Consider the following 18,962-nt stretch of genomic DNA (forward strand, 5'->3'; position numbering starts at 1 on the left):
AGTCATCGTATTCAGATACTTCCCACTGAAGGTGAAGGAACGAGCTCAAGTCCATCACGTCAGATCTCTAATCTACAGCAGGGACTTGCCTTTTCTCCCGTTCACAGGCGGACTGTGCAGCTTCTCCTCATAATCTTCATTCACATCAAAAAAACAAACAATTATTAATGTATACCGCCATATACAATACACAGCACACGGCATCAGGTTTTAACTAGTCGATCTATGGACTTTTTTGGGGTGGACCCAGTGGGCTAACTTTACAAATTGGTGTATACTTAGCCCCAGTTCTTTTCAGGATTTGTGCCTGTGGTCAAGGAGTTTTTATGAAGGAACACGTAATTGTAGGCATCCGTGTGCCGCCATATGGTGTCTCCATGCAGCACCATATCACAGCCTGATTTTATGGGATTACTTCTGTGGAAGAGCATTCCATAAAATCAGAGGCATATGGAGGTACACTATGGTCCCATAGAAGTCGCTGGGGGCTATGCCGGCCATATGTTTTAGATTGCTGGGAGGCTACGTCCACATTAGCTTTTGGTAAATGCAGTAGTCTCTTCGAGGAGGGAAGCAGATTACCAGAATTACTATATCCGGCATAGCTGGACACCGCCATGGTTCTCCAGATCCCTATTTACTACAATGGGATCCATTGGGTGTCCGTCAAGAACTCCAGCCTTCCGGAAAACAAAAAGAGGGCTGCATGCACTGTTTTTGTCTGTCCGAAACATGGCACACATCTCAGGATACCGGCCAGATACCCACCAAAGCCCATTATGGTCAATGGGGTCCAGTGATGAGTGGCAGTATCCAGCTAGGCTGGATCCGGTAAACTCTGGCAGGCTGATAAACGCAAGTGTAAAGCTAGCCTAACTCCGCTAGTCTGCTCCTCTGTTGGATCAGACTACTGACTGCGGATGCGAACCAACAGTTATTCCTCCCGACCCTTTCATACATGCTCGGGTTCAGCCGAGGATGCATGTGTTCTCAACAAGAGGGGAGAAGGTGATAAAAAATATTGGGAAATTCAGGACACCAATATATGCATAAGATTGTTCGGCCAACCTTGATTTTAGCCAACATTCATCTAAGGGCTCATGCACACAAACCGTTCCATGAGGCCCGTTCCGTGCAATTTGCGGTCCCCAATGCACGGGCACTGTCCGTGTGCCTGGCGCAGACGGACGCAGACCCATTCAACTTGAATGGGCCCGTGATCCGTCCACACGGCAAAGAAATAGAACAAGTTCTATTTATTTTTTTGCGGTGCGGAGGCATGGGTCGAAATGCCACGGAAGCACTCTGCTGTGCTTTCGTGGCTTTCCGCTCCCGTATTTTCCGGGTTGTGGACCCATTCAAGTGTGTATGAGCCCTAAGGGTGCATTCACACAACCGTTTATATTTTGCGGCCTGCAGTAAATACAGATGACGTCCGTGTTGCATCCGTTTTTTTGTGTGGACCCATTGTAACAATGTCTATCCTTGTCCGCAAAATGGACACAAATAGAATATGCTCTATCTATTTTGCACGTCTGCGGAATGGACATACAGATGCATTTTTTGCAGACCCATTGAAATGAATCCACATTTCCAAATTTTTTGCAAAAATACGGTCGTGTGAATGGGGCCTAATGTGCATGGCCACCTTCTGAAGAAGGAAAGCTCTGTAAATGTGGCCCTGTACTGGCATAGTCTGTGGAGAATACCCGAACACACAGCTCTTCCTCACAATGTATAAAGCTACCGAGTAATCAAGGAGGAGTCTGAAAATGCAAAAACACAAACAAACGAGTTCATGGCTGGCAGCAGAAGCATGGGGCGCTGGAGGGGAGGTGATGTGGGGTGCTAAACGGGGAGGCAAAACTCAAGAGGTTGCATTTAAGAAAACAGGTGCATGTGTGGAATTGCAACACGTGCTTTAACTAAAAGCAACCGCACTTAAGGGGAGCGCGCACAAAAATCTGCTCCACAAGTTTTGCACTAAAAAAAATCTGCAGCAGATTCTAGGCAGGCGGAGGATGTTCAATATCGCAGTGCACACACCCAACTATATCACCTATGGCTGTGCTCGGTATTGCAACTCAGGCCTATTCACTGAGCTGTGCCCAGACCACGTGACCAATGAACCGGACGTCACTGACCTAGAAAGAGGCTGCGGCCTCTTCCAACAGCTGTTCGGTGATTGAACTTCCACTGATCTGATACTAATGACCTATCCCCGAGGATAGGACATCTATATCAAAATCTCAGACAACCCCTTTAAACCGTCAGACATTGGTACTGATGGTTTTATAACACTTACTAGCTGTATGTATGTCAGACATTCAGGACCCCCGCCGACCAGCTGTTTGAGAAGGCACTGACGCTCGCAGTAGCGCAGCGCACTTCTCTCAGATCGCCAAGCACAGCGCCGTACATGGTATTGCACCTCAGCCCCATTCATTTGAATTGGACTGATCTGGGCCACATGCCCGTGATGTCAAATGGCCTAGGCAAAGCTGTGAGAGTGCCACGTTGCCTTCTTAAACAGCTGATCGGTGGGGTCCCTGGTGTCAGACCCCCAACGATCAGATACTGATGACCGATAAAGAGGATAGGTCATCAGTTAAAAAAAAACCTATGGTAGAAATATGGCGTACAGGTTGCTATAGGTTAAAACACCTTTGTGTTGCCACACATGACCCCTTCCTCTGCTTTCTTAAATGATGCTCAGTGTGATCTATTTACAGCGTGGGCGACCATACACACCATCCATGGATTTCTGTACCGTGACAATTTATCGTCATAAGAAGAGCGAACTATCAAAAATAATTCCATTACAATTTTTTTTTTTTGCAGCCAGAGGCAAAGAATTACAATGTGATAACTTCATCTCGAGTCAAGTAATTAAGAGTATGGAAAATTGTGCTATCTCCATCTATTACAAAGGGATTTCTAATTAAACACTAACTACTCAAAGTGGAGACTAGGTGGTCCCATTGCTTCCTTTTCAGCATTACTTACAGATGTACCAGAGATAGAGCTATCAAAAGTAGCAGAGCCGAGTCATCATAAAGAACAGGTTGCATCTGAACCTCTGCTACATCTGTATAGTGAAAGCCGTCCATGCTATGGAACCACAACTGGCAGCAGATGTGTAATACAGCTATGAGAATGGGCGGCTAAACCTCTACGGTGAGACCGACCTGCCTCCACCTCTGAGCCCTGTTCTTCTGCGTGGTGGCACTCCTCTTCTTCACGTGAACATGCAAAGCAAACGAGAGGAGATCAACATGCACACGCAATGACATGAAGACAGCGTAGATGACGACACGGGACAAAACAGTTTCTGCAGTATGGACTGCGCTGTTGGAAAACTACAAGTCCCAGTATGCCATGAAAGGGGCAACGTGTAATGGCATAATGGGTGTTGTAGTTATTATAATAGCTAGAGAGAGACTCACTGATATAATGTATCACAAATCAGTTAGCAACATTTATCACTTACCCACAGGTATAACTGCTGGGGTCCGACTGCTGTGACCCCTACTGATCACAAGAACGGGGTTCCCTGAGAAGTAGTGTGCGACCATGTTGAGTGCAGCATTTAGCTATAGAAGTGAATAGAGCGGTGGTCATGTGTGCGCCACTACTCTATTCAGAACCTCTGTTCTCGTGATTGGTGTGGGGGATCCCAGTGATCAGATGCCCAATGATCATACATTTACCTTCTATCCTGTAGCTAGGTTGTTAGGAAACCAACACTAAGGCCAAGTTCACACGAACGTGTGTGACCCGTGCTCGTGCTGCGGCCCGCAAATAGCGGGCCGCAATGCACGATCGCCGGCCGTAGGTCAGCCGCATCGGATCGCGGACCCATTCACTTTAATGGGTCCGCGATCCGCCCGTTCCGCTATAAGATAGGACATGTTCTATCTTTTTGCGGAACGGAGGTACGGGACGAAACCCCACGGAAGCACTCCAGTAGTGCTTCCGAGGGGTCCCGTCCCGTGCGGCCATTCTGCGATTCCGGATTTGCGGACCCATTGAAGTGAATAAGTCCGCAACCGTGATGCGGAATGCACACGAAACTGTGGCCGTGTATTGCAGCCCGCGATTTGCGGGCCGCAATACGGCCACAGATCACACACGTTCGTGTGAACTAAGCCTTAGACTGTGTTCACACAGAGGCCACAACGCTCTGCCGGATCACAATGGTTACCACGGGTGCCTGATGAACCCAACTGTCTTATAACGGGATCCGTCAGGTTTGAGTGTGGGGTCCGGGAAAAATAGCTCTTTTTAGTTATCAAACATGAATCTGGGATCTATGACAGAGGCTCCAGACAGTGCTTAGCGTACCATTGCACTGATACCTGAGGACCCAGGGGTTAAACAGGTTCTACAGAAATGATTTAGGATGGCTGCCAGCAACCTGTCCTAGGATGTGAGAAGAACTGGCCGCCTCCACTTGCAGAGCTGCCTACGAGGGTGAGGGTGTCGGGTATCACTGCACATTACGCTCGGGCACTTTCAAATATTAGACATTGGTGAGTGTTCCTGTCAGGCTCCTCAGCCAAGATGTCATAGCCAGGATTGCATCATTACCTTGTATTGTAGAGCAGTCTAGTGTGTAGTATAGATGGTAATGATGTGATCCTGCCTACAAAATGCCATCATGGCTGAGCAGCCTGACAGGAACACTCACTAATATGTAGTATATGCAAGTGCCAGACAGTAGGGTCAGGGCTCCAGACTAAAAAAAATATCAAGGAGCCATTGGGAAAAAAAATATCAAGGAGCCGTTGGCTCCCAACCTGAAAAATTTAGTCGCCAAATTTAAATTTTTAGTCGCCAAATTTTAAATATATATAATTATGGTATAATTAAAAAAAACACACACATGTCTTACCTAGGGTTGTCACGTTACCAAAATTTTGACTTGATTTCAATACCATAAAAAAGTATTGCGATACTCGATACCACCAAAAAAGCTGTGTGCATTCCACATTTTATGGAACGTCTGGACCATAATAGAACAGTCCGATCCTAATTTTTGTTGGGACAAGGTGACAAAAAAATGGCAAATTGCAGTTTTTTTTTTTTTCTGTTACGGCATTCACCGCATAGGAGTTATTTTTAAATATTTTAATAGTTCGCACTTTTTCGGGCATGGCGATATGTAATTTTTTTATTGTTTATATATTTTATATGTAAAATTGGGCAAGGGAGTGATTTAAACTTAATATTTTGGTGTTAGTTTTTTTTACTTTTAGGGGCTAGAACCTGGGATATTTCATCCCTTGTCCTATTCACCCTGATAGAGATCTATTAGGGTGAATAGGACCTCACACGGTCCCTGCTGCTCTGTGCCCTGTGCACACAGCAGCAGGGAGCCAACCGACTATGGCAGCCAAGGCTTCAATAGTGTCCTGGCTGCCATGGTAACCGATCGGAGCCCCAGGCTTACACTGCTGGGGCTCCGATCGGAACTGACACTGCCCCCAATGATAATACATGGGGGATGAGGGGTTGGGGGCGCACTGCACCACCAATGATAATACTTGGGGGGGGGGGGCACCTGAGGGGTTAATAGCGGCAGATCGCAGCGCGCAGTCATAGAGGCTGGGTGCCGGGTATGGGATATGTCCGGCACCCGCAGCCTGTGTTTGTATTAAGCATAAAGGATATTCATTGGTGGCGCAGTTGCCATAGCCCCTCCCCTCCTCCTCCCTGCTATCAGCCCATTGGTGGCAGCGGCAGCAGCGGGGAGGGACCGCCACCTTCTCCCCTGTGCTGTTGAGAAGAACATGGCACGCGCTGACAGCAGCGCGTGTCATGTCAGTTTGTGAAAGCGGCAGGTCTAGGCGCAAATGGCGACAAGCCATGGTCGCATTTGCGACCATTTGGGTCGCCATTTGGAGCCCTGAGTGTGTAGTGAGGCCCTGCCGCCTCAACCCCCCCTAGGCAGCTCAGTGGTGGTAACCAGTTCTACTCGCAGTCATTTTAAATAATTCCTGGATAACCCCTTTAAGCACAGTCATAGTCAATGTTTTAGAAATACAGGTGGGAGATATATCAAAACTGGCTTAGTTTCCCATAGTAAGCAATCAGATTCCAACTTTTATTTTTCACAGCTCCTTTGGTAAATGAAAGGTGGAATCTGATTGGTTGCTATGGTCAACTAAGCCAGTGTCCCTTTACACCAGTATTGATAAATCTCCCCCACAGACTGTGTGGACTGCTACACATGACTATAGGCCAAGCTTCATCAGGTCAGCATATAGCACATATCAGAGTACCATTTTTGTCCCTCTGTTATTCCTCCTGGAAATGCAGGAAAAGGGTGCTACCATTCCCTTCATGATTAGGATGTGTTTCTCTCATGGATCCCGAATACTGGTGGACAGGCCCCGCAGTGAGGGATTTTTTGCACAGCGTATGACAACTGCCTTGCGCTCATTAGCAATTGGAGAAATAAAAGGAGACCATAGAGCCCATGGGTCACCCGCTGTCTGTGCCCACCCCTGGGTATTATTATTAATGCTGTAGACTCCTTGGCAGTGGAGCCAGTGGCTCTGTAAGGGCTGAAATCTCAAATTGTCCCCTATAGTCCTTGTAATGGCAGAGTGATGCTGTAAGGGAGCACATCCATGCATGCTACACTAGCCTCTTTATAATGCATATTGTCTTCATACAGCTTGAATCAATCACCGGAGGCTCTTCTGCTAGAGACAAACTGCTTTGAAATGTACCGATATTTTAAGACGCTGACCCTTCTTATCGTAATCCTCTTTCCAAGACTACTCTGCTGTAGACCCGTTCAAATAGAAAAAGTCTTTACTTTTTTCCCCCGCAGAAACAGCAGCACTCCCATCCATGGACTGTATCTGGTATTGAAGCTCATCCCCATTCAAATGAATAGAGATGCAATACCAGACATGGCCCATGGACAAGAGTGGCGCTCTTTCTGGAAATGCAGCAGATCCTTTTTTGCTAATCCCATACTTGCCCTCTTTAAAGGGTTGTCTCATCTAAGAAAACAGGGGGTATATCGCACCGCGAATGATCGGCCACCTCTCCCATTCACTTCTATGGGCTAATAGAAATAGCCGAGCCAGTGCTCAGCTATTGTCAGAACCCCCATAGAAAATGCGCCCTCCACCACTTTCGGGGCTCTGTTATCGATATAGGTGGGACCCGCACCTATAAGACAATCGGGGCATATCCTAGTGAGAGATGAGAAAACCCCTTTAATATAAATATAAAATGTGCATGCAGTAAATGTACAAATACAAATAGAGTTCTTTAAAAGGAGACTGATTAAAAAACAAATTTCGGCTACATATCATACAACTGTAAAAAAATTGATAAAACACAGATTCGTAAGATTATTCTGCATAATAAAGTCTATTAGACAGAATGTTACTATGGCACAGTACAGAGCTGAGTAGTAAAAACTATCTAGCACACAAACAAAAGGCACTGCAATTGATATCATTTTGGGTAGTTTTACACCTCCATGTAACTGATCCAGCAGGGTGTTCTGGCAGAGAACAGCCTACCAGACTTCACCAGATCCGGCCTATAGAATAACCTGTTTGAAGGCATCAGGCATGCTTTATTTTATGAAAGGACCAGGCAAAGCTAACTAACTATTTTATGCCTTGTGCAGGGCCTCATGGGCGGTACTTGATTTTGGAATTCAACGACATTACTCATGCTCCGCCCCTGAGGGCCTGCACCAGACATACCAGTGTATCAGTTTGGCATTGAATTAAATCAATAATGTACAGCAATTAAAGTATTGATATTCATGATGCAAGATCCAAAACATATTGGAGTTTTCGAATTATAGAAATCTCAGTCAGTGCTGAAGAGGTTTACAGAGCTTTTGAACTGCTAGATGTCCCTAGGGAATTTTAGGAGAAAATTTTAGATTCAATGCCTCTAAAAGGGATATTACCATCTTGGTCTTTCATGGCTAAGATGGCAATAACCATAGTAAGTGCCCTGTCAATTCCTTAACTCCGTCTACCCCTGCCTGGCATTTAAAGGGGTTATCAGAGTGTTTAATAGTATCTGATTAGTTGGGGTTTGACTCCTGGCATCCCCACCTCCCAATCAGCTGTTTGAAGAGACCACAAGTGTTTTGGCCTTTTCCTAGGCCAGTGACCTCATGTTCATCGCTCAGATGTCCTAAGTGCAAGTCAGTCCCATTCAAGTAAATGGGGCTGAGCTGCAATACCAAACACAACCTCTATCCAATGGACGGCGCTGTGCTTGGTAAGCTGCGAGGAGGCCATGATGCTAACCAAAGCACCGCATCCTCTTCAAACAGCTGATCTGATATTGATAACCTACCGAGAGGATAGGTAACCTCTTTAAGGTGGTTATTCCCATCTTGGCCATGAAAGGTAGAGATGGGTATAGCCCTTTGAAGTACAGTACCTGAAAGCCTGCGCAGGAAATTCATATTTCCCCCACTTCCTTACAGATCCATTAGCAGAGTACAGGACTGCTTTTTGGCAATCTATAATCATTAATCAAGTTTTATTGGATCGCTCCAATCGTGCCGCTCCATCGTGCCAACTTAGGGAGGGGGTTAATAATATGCATAAGGGGGCATTCACATCACCGTTTAGCTTTCCCTTCTTCTGATCCGTCAGAAGATAGAGAAAAAAAGAAAAACTGGATCCTGTTATTTCCCATATAAAAAACTGATCTCAGACGGAAATAGCTCAAATGTTTTTTTACAGTATTCAGTTTTTTCTCTCTCTCTCTCTTCTGCTGATGAATCAGAAGAACTGAAAGCTAAACGGTGATGTGAACTCAGCCTAATTGCTGTTTCTTCCTCCTTATGGGCTCAGGTAATGAGGAAATGGCTGCGTTCAGTGTTTTTAGGCACTTCTCAGCCTCGGATCTTTTCCTTTATCTACCCGTATCCATTGAGACATCAATTGCAGTTGGGTTCATTTCCCCTGCAAAGGGGCGAGTGAAAACAAACCCTCGATGGTGTACAGACCTTCAAAAGTCTCTATTTCCTCGTCTCCATTTTCTAGGGAAAACAGAAAAGGGAACCAAAGCACAAGGGTTAAAACAAGAGGATAGTTCATAACGATCACTGCGTAGAACAAAATGGAGAATGTTACATAAGAAAGTATGAATCGCTTGCAAATCACTCAATTTTTTCCTTCAAGGGGTTGGCCCATCTCAGACTATATTGAAATATCTCCTGGGGCCTGCACCGTTGTGACATTGATGGCATATCCTAGCAATATGCCATCAATGTCTGAGATGAGGCAACGCCTTTAAGCATTACCCACGGAGGAAATATGGTGGTTATATTATAGCTAAACTCTTATCAAACTGATAATAATATGGCTTAAATGAGTGTTTATAAGGTCAGAAGATCAGAGATAAGGTTTCACATGAGCTATCAGCTGATGGAACTGATTTTTAACCACATGGATCACAAAAACTGCTGAAATCTTTTATTAATAAAGACCAATTGAAAATAGATTTTTAGCCCAAAATGATTAAAATCAACTCATAAAAATAAAATATCACAGAAGGTGTCCCTACCCTTTAACAAGAATGGATAATGTACCAATATCCACAAATGAAGGAAAATTTCATCTTCAGTCTTCAACCTGAATGGAACATGTTGGGTATGAAAGGTTTTCCATATGTCTCTCCTCTGGTTTACATGACTATAAATGAAAGGGTTAGGAATACAATGAAACCTCTCCAAAGACCACTCGATTCCAGAGCAGATATTTCTGGAATAGATTTGAGTGTCTTTATGTTATGTATATTATCTTCTTCTTTGTGAGGACCATCCTTCTAGAAGACGATTTTTGACGGCAACTTAGGTTGGTCATACGGTTCACTGTATGTTCCCTCACGTTAGGATGAAGACTATGAAATGGAATACAGACCCTTATCCCACGCAGAGATGGTCTATTTCTGCACCTCACAGGCCTCGGGTTGCACAAGGTGCAATAAATAAAACATAAACCCAACTCATCTTGATTGTATGGAATAGATATGGCTGTTTGCTGACTCTACACTATCACAGCTGTTTTTAGCGACTCATGAAAATACATTGGATATGAAAATATCCTCGGCAGACATATATAAAATACTGCCTTTGGACGGGGTGCAAGCTGTGTTTCCAGATTTAATATAGAGAAGCGGCTCTTCTAAACATTTATTACAATATCTTTAACACCGCCACCTTCTGTTTTTAGCAGCTGCAGGTGTTTTAGAGGACTGAGAGGAATTAATGAAATGAAAACAGCATAGCAAGAGGAAAATAATCAACCCCGACACCTTATTCTATGACTTGGTGTTTTGCAATAACCAACCTTAAAATAAAAATGTATTTTCTTAAAGGGATTGTCCAGCCAGTAACATAAAAAAAAAAAGGTCAGAATGGCATCATAAAAAACATAGATCCCCAGTTGCTGCCGTTTCAATGCTTCCCAGGTCCTTGACGGTCTCTATTCCTCGTTATTCTCAACACAAGGAAGGTGATGGCTCATCCAATCACTGGCTGAGGCGGGTCAGTCAGTGATTGGCTGAGGGACCTGGAGTAAAGACTAGTAGGGACCTGGGAAGTATCGAAACGGGAGTGATGGGGGATCTGTGGGAATTACTTCCTTGTCTTTCTTTTTATGCCATTATGATCCTTTCTAAAAAAAAATTGTCGGACAAAAAACTGTGGTGCTATGTTATGGTCTGTGTGCATACTGCAAACTAAAAGTGCATGGTCAGAAGATTAGTTATGGGGACGGGTGGGTAGGGCACATGTCAAAGAGGGTGCCGAAAAGTGACTATGCTGTGGTCAGCGGACTAAACTGTTATTTGCTGTTCATTCGCTGATATATTACAGCCACTGCCTTAAAAAAAATTTTTTTTTTCTTTTTTTTTTTTTTTTCTCTGTTTTTTCCCTATTTCACTATAAAATTTGCTTGCCAGAGCTACAGTTTTGCTTGGAAGATTTGAGAGCGGATGTCAAAGAGCCCCCCTATCGTTATGTGTAGGGTTACCTATAGTTGAACCTACAACTGCAGCAATTCTCTCTTATACTTCTGTTCCTGGAATTACTCCCTTTAAGAGTGGGAATGGCAGGGCAGCAGGGAGTCTACACTTTAAACACTGAAGGATCGGTTAAAAAAGTGAAGGTTAATGCAAAACCAATTATATTGTTGGCAGAGAGTCCGCAGTACTACCGCAACACAGCAAGTCATATGAATACGCGACCTTTCAAGGTGCAAATCAATGAAGACTAAGTCATACCACTATTGAGTTTATCTAGTTAGATGTAAATGTCTTATGAAGCGTGAAGAGAAACATGGCACCAACTGTGACTGTGATGGAAAACCATATTACCGAGCTCAGATGCCAACTGCCATTAGAAACAATGTCTGCCCCAACAAATAGCAGTGTTTTAATGGTTTTCCAATAATCAGCATGTCCATAGAATTACAACAGTGGGGTCTGACAACAGGGAGAGGTACAGGGGGTGCAGAGGTAGCACGGACCCTGGGACAAAACTCCTCTGCGACAAAAGTTCAGTAGATACAAGTATTATAAGATCTACATGGCAGGTTGGGAGCCCACATAATGACTTTCCATTTGCAATCAGGAGCTTCGGGTCATCCCCTCTGGTTCTGATTTAACCATACCTCTAGAGTAATTAATGGAAATTAGGGTTTCCATAATGTCCACTGATTTCAGTAGAGATGTGACGGCGCTGGAACTCCTTCATTCTTGACATTGGGGAGGGTCCTATCCACAGACCCCATCGATGTGACTCCAATGACATGTTTAATATCTCTAGATCATGTTCCTTCTAAGCTTCCAGAAAAAGGTCTTAATTGTCCTCAAGCATTCTTTCAGCAGCTGGTTGGATGATTTTCCTCCAGCTGGCTCTACAAAGAGGAAGTCAGTACCTTCTGCAACCTTGTTAAAAAAAAACATTTGCTAGGCCCTGCAAAAAACATCTATAATGTGTCTGTGTACTGACTTCTGCCTATTTCCTGGATAATGCCTCTGCCGCCTGACCTGACCACAGTACTGACCCTGAGCCATCTGCCCTAACTGTTGCCTGTTTCCTGTCTATGTGCATTACCTGACCCCTTGGTGTTTGGCACTAGTTTCTCTGACCCTTGTGGGTGAGTGGCCAATCAAAAGGACTATCCCAAGAGTTAGCGGCCTACTGCCTCCCTAGCAGCGAAGTCAAGGTCCCTATATAGGTGTTAAAGGGTGAAAACCAGCGGTCCACCAGGATAACACCCTCAGGACTAGCCCAAAGTCAAACCAGTTGGTTAGAACAGTGGGTTCACACCCACTGCCCGTACCATGGTGTACCACTTAGTGCCCAAATAATCCACTCATGCAATGTACAAACTACATTTCTGTGTAGTGTGTCCAAATAAGGCAGCCAAACAATTGCTTACACAGCACTTGACAATAAATAGTCTGCGGCCCTCCAGCTGTTGCAATACCACAACTCCCAGCATGCCTCGACAGACTACAGCTATTAGGGCATGCTGGGAGTTGTAGTATTGCAACAGCTGGAGGGACGCAGGTTAAGTATCCCTGATCTAGGGAATGAAGCTGCATCCTGTGCAGTTGATTTTCCATAAGTTTGGGCCCTGAAAAGGACATTGGGTGTGGCCAGACCACGAAAACTATTGGTGCCCGCTTCATAAAATATTATGTGGTGCATTCTGTAATACGAAAACATCATGATCTAGCTGTATTCTGAGGTTTTTATATTCAAAAGGGTTGTCTCTTAGGCAGCCCCTCTTTATAGTTCCTGGTTGGTCAGAAGAATGTAAGAGAGAGGGACATCCCCCAATTAGAACCCCCTCCATCAGGCAGAATGGAGAGGTGCTGCAAAGAACACCTCTTCCACAGGAGGTCTTCTCTATGTATTAAACAGAAAAGGGCTTTGGGTTTTATCCAAAAAAAAAAAAAAGAAAAGAAAATTGTGTAAAATAATAATGTACTTACCTAAAAAAAAATGAAAAAAAAACATTGTTCCAGTCCTGCCGGCTCTGGTGCTCCCTGCCAGTCTCTGCTGACAAGGCTACGATCATGATATCACGTTGACAACACTTGACCACTGCAGTCAATCACTGGTCTCAGGGGTTGTCCGGCCACTTAAAAATGTAAAAAATGCTCAATGCTTTGAAATAATAACTGGGGTAATGCCCTTGATGCTTTCTTTCCAGAATCGATCTGTCAGTGCTCCCTGTCGACAAGGAAATGTGGCCACTGAATCAAAGCTGTAATGGGTTGTCGTGGTGGCCAAAGACTGGCCGAGCAGTCACAATTCTGTGTCAACAGGGACCAGGAAGTAAAGGAATCGGTGGGGACATTGGAAGTAGTCATCATGAGTTCAACAGTGAATATTACTCTTTTGGTATTGGAATGTTTATGTAAAAAAAATAAAATTGTGGCCGGACCACCCCATTTAATGCTTTTTTGATACCAAGGTTCCAGTAATATATAAACACATTACAAAGAGAATTACTACTATTTATTTCACATTCTTCTCTAAAAATACCAGATATCAGATTCCTGTGACAGCTGCCGATCGTTAGAATAAAAGTGACAATGTCGCTAAGAAGACATCATGCCACTTCACTTCCTATCAGCTCCATCTTTTGTTTTTTGGCGACCGCATGGTAGGCCTGTTAGTTAATAAGCAACCATGTGGGAGCACGGGAAAAGCTAGCCCTATGTCCTATTCTCATGAATATTAAATGGTCAGGAACCTAAAGTCCACGCCTTATGAAATTATTGCTAGATAGATCACCCACTACTGAGAAGGAAATGTTTAGGGAGGTTCTCAGAACTAGAGATAAGCAAGGTTGTGATCATGGAGGCATGAACAATGGCTATTCCCATCTCAGGCATGGATTGCATATCACTAGGATATGCTATCAATGTCTGATAGGTGCGAGTTCCAACTCTGGGACCTGCTCCGATCTCCAGAACGGGCCTCCTTTTATTCACCGTTATGGGACTGGCTTAGCTATTTTTGGCAGTCCCATGACAGCGAATGGAGAGGTAGCCATGCATACATGGAGCATTCTCTATTCACTGCTATGGGGCTTCTGAAAAGAGCCAAGTGCACTTGCTCGGATATTTTCGGAACTCCCATAGCCTTGAATGAGGAGCAAGTCACACATGTGCGGTGCAATCTCCTTCACTTTTGGGGGCTCCATTCTGGAGACAGGAATGGGTCCCAGAGGTGGCCATATGCCATCAATGTCTGAGATGAGTATAACCCTTTAAAGGGGCTTCCCAGGACTTTTATATTGATGACCTATCCTTAGCACATGCTTCATCCAGCCAGTGGAGGAGTGACTCTCTATCTAATCTTCTCATCTCCTCCAGATATGACCTGAAAAAGGTCACTATGAGACCGAAACGCTGTGGAATTCAAGTCTGGAATCAATTATCTGACAATATATGTCTTTAGATAAAGCCCACATGTATATCATACTTCATGTTACAGTTTGACTGAGTAAACTATATGGAAGTTTGCATTTGACCGCAGTGCGTCACAGTTCTCTGTCAAATATAGTTTGGTTTGAAGAATCCTTCCGTGGGGGCATTGTAAATGAATCCAACAGTGTGTGGTACCACTTTGCCTATTTAGAACAGATCATCAATATCACATCAGTGAGGGTCTAACTTCTGATCAGCTGATTGCAGTGCACTCAATGCAATAGAACTGGGCACAGCTCCATGTAGTGGCCAGGCGTGGTTACTGCAGCTCCATCCAATACAAGTCAATGGGAGAGAGCAGCAGAAACCCAGCATGACCACTACACGTTGTAGTATTGATAGCTTAGCCTTATTCTAAAAATAGGGCATCAATATAAGAGTCCTGGAAAACCCCTGTAAAGTCCATGTCTTAAACAGCTGGTAACAGGGAGCAATGCAAGCAAAACATATATGGAAAAGACTTTACATTCATTGCCCCTGTAAAACCAAGACGTGCAATAAGATGAATAAACTGTCTGAGTATTCACATGAAAGCAAAGCAACTTGCGACAATTCAGATTATAAGGAACACAGTGTTCTGATGGAATTAGGAGTAGCATAAATAGATCACACTGCTTCAGCATGTAAAGTGCACACATGAGAGCTAAGGTCTCTGTATCCACAGACAGGGGGATGACATTGAGATTTCATCTGCAATCATTCAATTCTACTTGATAGAAAAGTTTGCACTTACTTCTGTCCAGCGAACCCTTTGGCGGAAGCTGTGGTAGCTGGCGGCCTCTACGTCCTGCTAATGGGGTGCTTGAAGGGCTGGTCTGAACAGAGCCAGTGCGCGGATGTGCCCTAGAAGACATATGTTTAAACAGAATGCACACAGTTATAATCCGAGCTACGTACATGTACTGTAGTCATTAGACCAACTTCTGGTATAAAATAGGGACTACAGCTTAAAAAAAAAAAAATCATCAAATATTTCTTGTCAAAACAGATTGATTCGACTATGCAAATTGTTGTAATTGGCGACACTGGCACGAGAAACGCACGGTGGACACAGAAGAAAGAAAGCCAATAGTCACATCTCAGCACTCTGTGGAACTGATACGTAGAGACAATTTCATAAGACAGGTTAATACTTACTATTACAGTAAAGAAGCTGTTATGGGACGTGATGATTAACAAAATTAATAAAAGTTAATTAAGATGGTGAGAAGAGTGGTGACACAGAGTAACCATTATAAATCACATCAAGTGAAGTTAACGGGCTTGAACGGCTTGTGGTTTATGGCAATGGGAGGTGCATATAGCAGGGAGAAGCATCTATCTATCTATTATCTATATATCTAATATCTATTTATCTGTTGAAGGGGTTGTCTTATCTCGGGATATGCCACCAATGTCAAATAGGTGCGGGTCCCACCTTCTCCTATCTCCAGAACAGGCTCCCCTAAAGTGAAGGAAAGCACATCACGCAAGCGTGGCCACCCTTCATTCACTGCTATGAGTGTTTAGAAAATCCAGCGCTTGGCTATTTCTGGAAATCCCATAGCAGTGAATGGAGAGATGGCTGAGCTTGTGCAGTGCGCTCTCCATTCACCGCTATAGAACTTCCCATAGAAGTGGATCGAGATCGCACTGTGCATGCACGGTGCTCTCTTCTTCACTTTGGAGGCCCCGTTCTGGAGATAACATTGTGTCCCAAAGGTGGGACCCGCACATATCTGATATTGGGGGGTGTATCCTTGCGAGATGCAGTGTCTGAGAGGGGTATAACTCTTTAACAGAGTAACCTTTATACATCACATCAGGTAAGTTGACAGACTGGAAAGATTTACGTTCTTGGTTCCTCAGGTTGGCTCCATCTTACTTGGGTAAGAGGACCTGAATATGGCTCCTACCAATTGGTAATCCCAGTGATGCTAGCTAACAAGTAAGCGGGAAATTAGTAGAGGTTGGAGAGAGCAGCAAGAACCACTCTTGTCCATGGATAGTAATGGCACGAACCACAATCAGAACCTTGCCCTCAGTGATATCTGCCATCCGCTCATCTGCCTCCGAAAATGTTCTTTAGCCTATGACTACAGACAACTTAAGTCTAGCTAACTTATCTGAGAGCAGATTTCTCTCAGTTTTAATGTTTATTGGTCACTCACAAACCAAAGTTTTCCATAGCTATGTAACTAGGAACACAACTTACTACATCAAGGCAAAGAATAGTTAGTGCCAAAGCAATAGGCTGAAGAGCTTTGTCACTGTTTCCATTAAAGGGGTTCTCAGGGAATTAAGAAAATGAAAATACCTAAATATTACTATAAATATATTCCCAAATACCTTTCTTTACTAATAATGCCTCACTTTGTCTGGGGAGCAAGCTTTAGGAGAAATAAAATGGTTGCCATCCTATTACTACATACAAAACCTGTCCTAATCACACAACAGCACAAGTTACTTCACAACACCTTGTCAGGGATTATGATCCTGAATACAGCTGATAAGATCTTCAGCTAAATCTCTGTAGGAATGGAGTTCATGAGGAGACATGAAGTACAGAGAGGGTGGACAAAACAGACTGTGGTAATGTGGGACTGTGGTAATGAAGACTGCATACAAGTGCTGCTGCCCATTATCCACATCCCCACCTTCTCTCTGTACTTCATGTCTCCTCATGAGCTCCATTCCTACAGAGATTAAGCTGAAGATCCTATCATCTGTATTCATGATCATAATCCCTGACAAGCAGAGCAGAGAGGAGGATGAGGCAGCTCTATAGCTCAGTGTTGTGAAGTAACTTGTCCTCCTGTGTGATTAGGACAGGTTTTGTGTGTACTAATAGGATGGTGGCCCTTTTGTTTCTCTTAATGACTGCTCCCCAGACAAAACAAACCATTATAACTAATGAAAGGTATTTGGGAATATATTTATAATAAAGTAATATTTAAGTATTTCATTTTTTTAATTCCCAGAGAACCCTTTTAATGTATGGACTGGAAATACACCTGCACTCTATGAAAGTTCTGAGCAAAGCCATTATGAATTGACGTGACCAAGAAACATTTTCTTAAGATCTTTGAGAAGAAATAAAACTCTAGATCTTTCCGACAGATGTAGAAGAGCTGAATTTCTTATTTAATCTGATCACTAGGTAGGGCAGTTAAGTTAACAGACTCTACTCTGCTTCATCTGATGTATATGTGGCCAATTCTAACCTCTGAAAACTCCTCAGTGATTTATAATAGGTTAATAAGTGCTGAAAAGTATATCTTCTGCTGGAGAAAGAAAACATCCCAGGCAAGCTTGATCTCCGAGGCCAGATGGAAACCAGGCACCGTCTTCCAAGCTGTACCAAATGCTTTCTTTAGACAAGATACGGCTTTCTGAACTTATTAACTGCTACAACCAGAGAGCAAGAATCTTAATTTTGAAGTCAAATTAAAAAGGGACCGTATGATGACATGAACTCGCTGGTTAAGCAATGTCTGATGAGGACAAACAAAATTCTCACTCTGCAATAGAAGACATGATTGTTATGGGGGGGTGCTCTATGAGTTAAAACCAGGCTTCCTGAACAATGAGAAATAACCACAATACGGTTAGTAAACAACGTACAATGGCATCCACACCATTATATCCAGCAGAGAATATAAGTAGTGTGCCAGCAGTCGGAACGTTAGTATCTACTGTTAAAGACGTGATCAGCCAAGAATGACAAAGAGACTGGAGAGCTACTGGGAAAATAAAATGGTGATTCTGTGGGGGGAGGGAAGGGGAAAAGGAGAGGAATTAGGCTGAGCCATTGTTGGTTTTCACCTCGATAAGGCAGGTGAAGGAGGGGCTGATCTTCCCGTCATTAATGAAGGCATCGACCTCATGAGGTTTGAGTCAGGGCGTTCAGTGGATCGGGAGCGGCAGTTGGTCCGCTCAAGTACAGGCCGTTGTTCTGTGGACCTGGATCTTTGATATGGGTGTCTATCTGCCGCTTCGCAATTCCTGTAACGTTAGTCAAAAAGCCGCTCAGTTGAACCGTCTGTCATATTTTTCAGGAAGAAGAGATTTATAGGTTTTCATGGTTTTTCTTGACCCAATATTAATATACGTTTAACAATCATCAAAACAGCCAAAAAAACTGTCATCAGAATTGGGAACATGTTACACTTTGTAAGGAAACAGAATAATAAGCCATCGTCATACACAACATTACTTCCCATATTATTGCACATTCAGAACACACCAACCTAAAATATAAAGAAAAGGGAATGTTTCCTAAAATATAAAGAAAAGGGAATGTATCACCCAAAAAACATAATGTTTAGGGATGCTCTGTATTCATTAATAGACCATTTCTGATGGCACTCAGAAGGCCACCATAGTATGGTCACGACAAACGGACCTCATGAGGTTTAGAAGGCCACCATTGTATGGTCACGACAAATAGACCTCATGATGTTCAGAAG

General features: G+C 43.7%; 1 protein-coding gene across 18 annotated transcripts in view; it reads right to left on the reverse strand.

The window, feature by feature from the left end:
* Positions 1 to 18,962, reverse strand: part of RIMS2 (regulating synaptic membrane exocytosis 2) — a 578,844-nt gene that overhangs the window by 149,027 nt on the left and 410,855 nt on the right. For 17 of the 18 annotated variants that reach the window (XM_044295802.1, XM_044295812.1, XM_044295801.1 and 14 more), the window contains 2 exons: positions 18,319 to 18,498; positions 15,248 to 15,357 (listed from right to left, as the gene is read on the reverse strand). In XM_044295802.1, the coding sequence (XP_044151737.1) occupies positions 15,248 to 15,357; positions 18,319 to 18,498 (290 nt within the window). The remainder of the gene's footprint in view (positions 1 to 15,247; positions 15,358 to 18,318; positions 18,499 to 18,962) is intronic. The other variant, XM_044295810.1, reaches the window with a different exon arrangement.

Source organism: Bufo gargarizans, chromosome 5 (genome assembly GCF_014858855.1).
Source record: "Bufo gargarizans isolate SCDJY-AF-19 chromosome 5, ASM1485885v1, whole genome shotgun sequence".
In the NCBI taxonomy this organism is placed as follows: domain Eukaryota; kingdom Metazoa; phylum Chordata; class Amphibia; order Anura; family Bufonidae; genus Bufo; species Bufo gargarizans.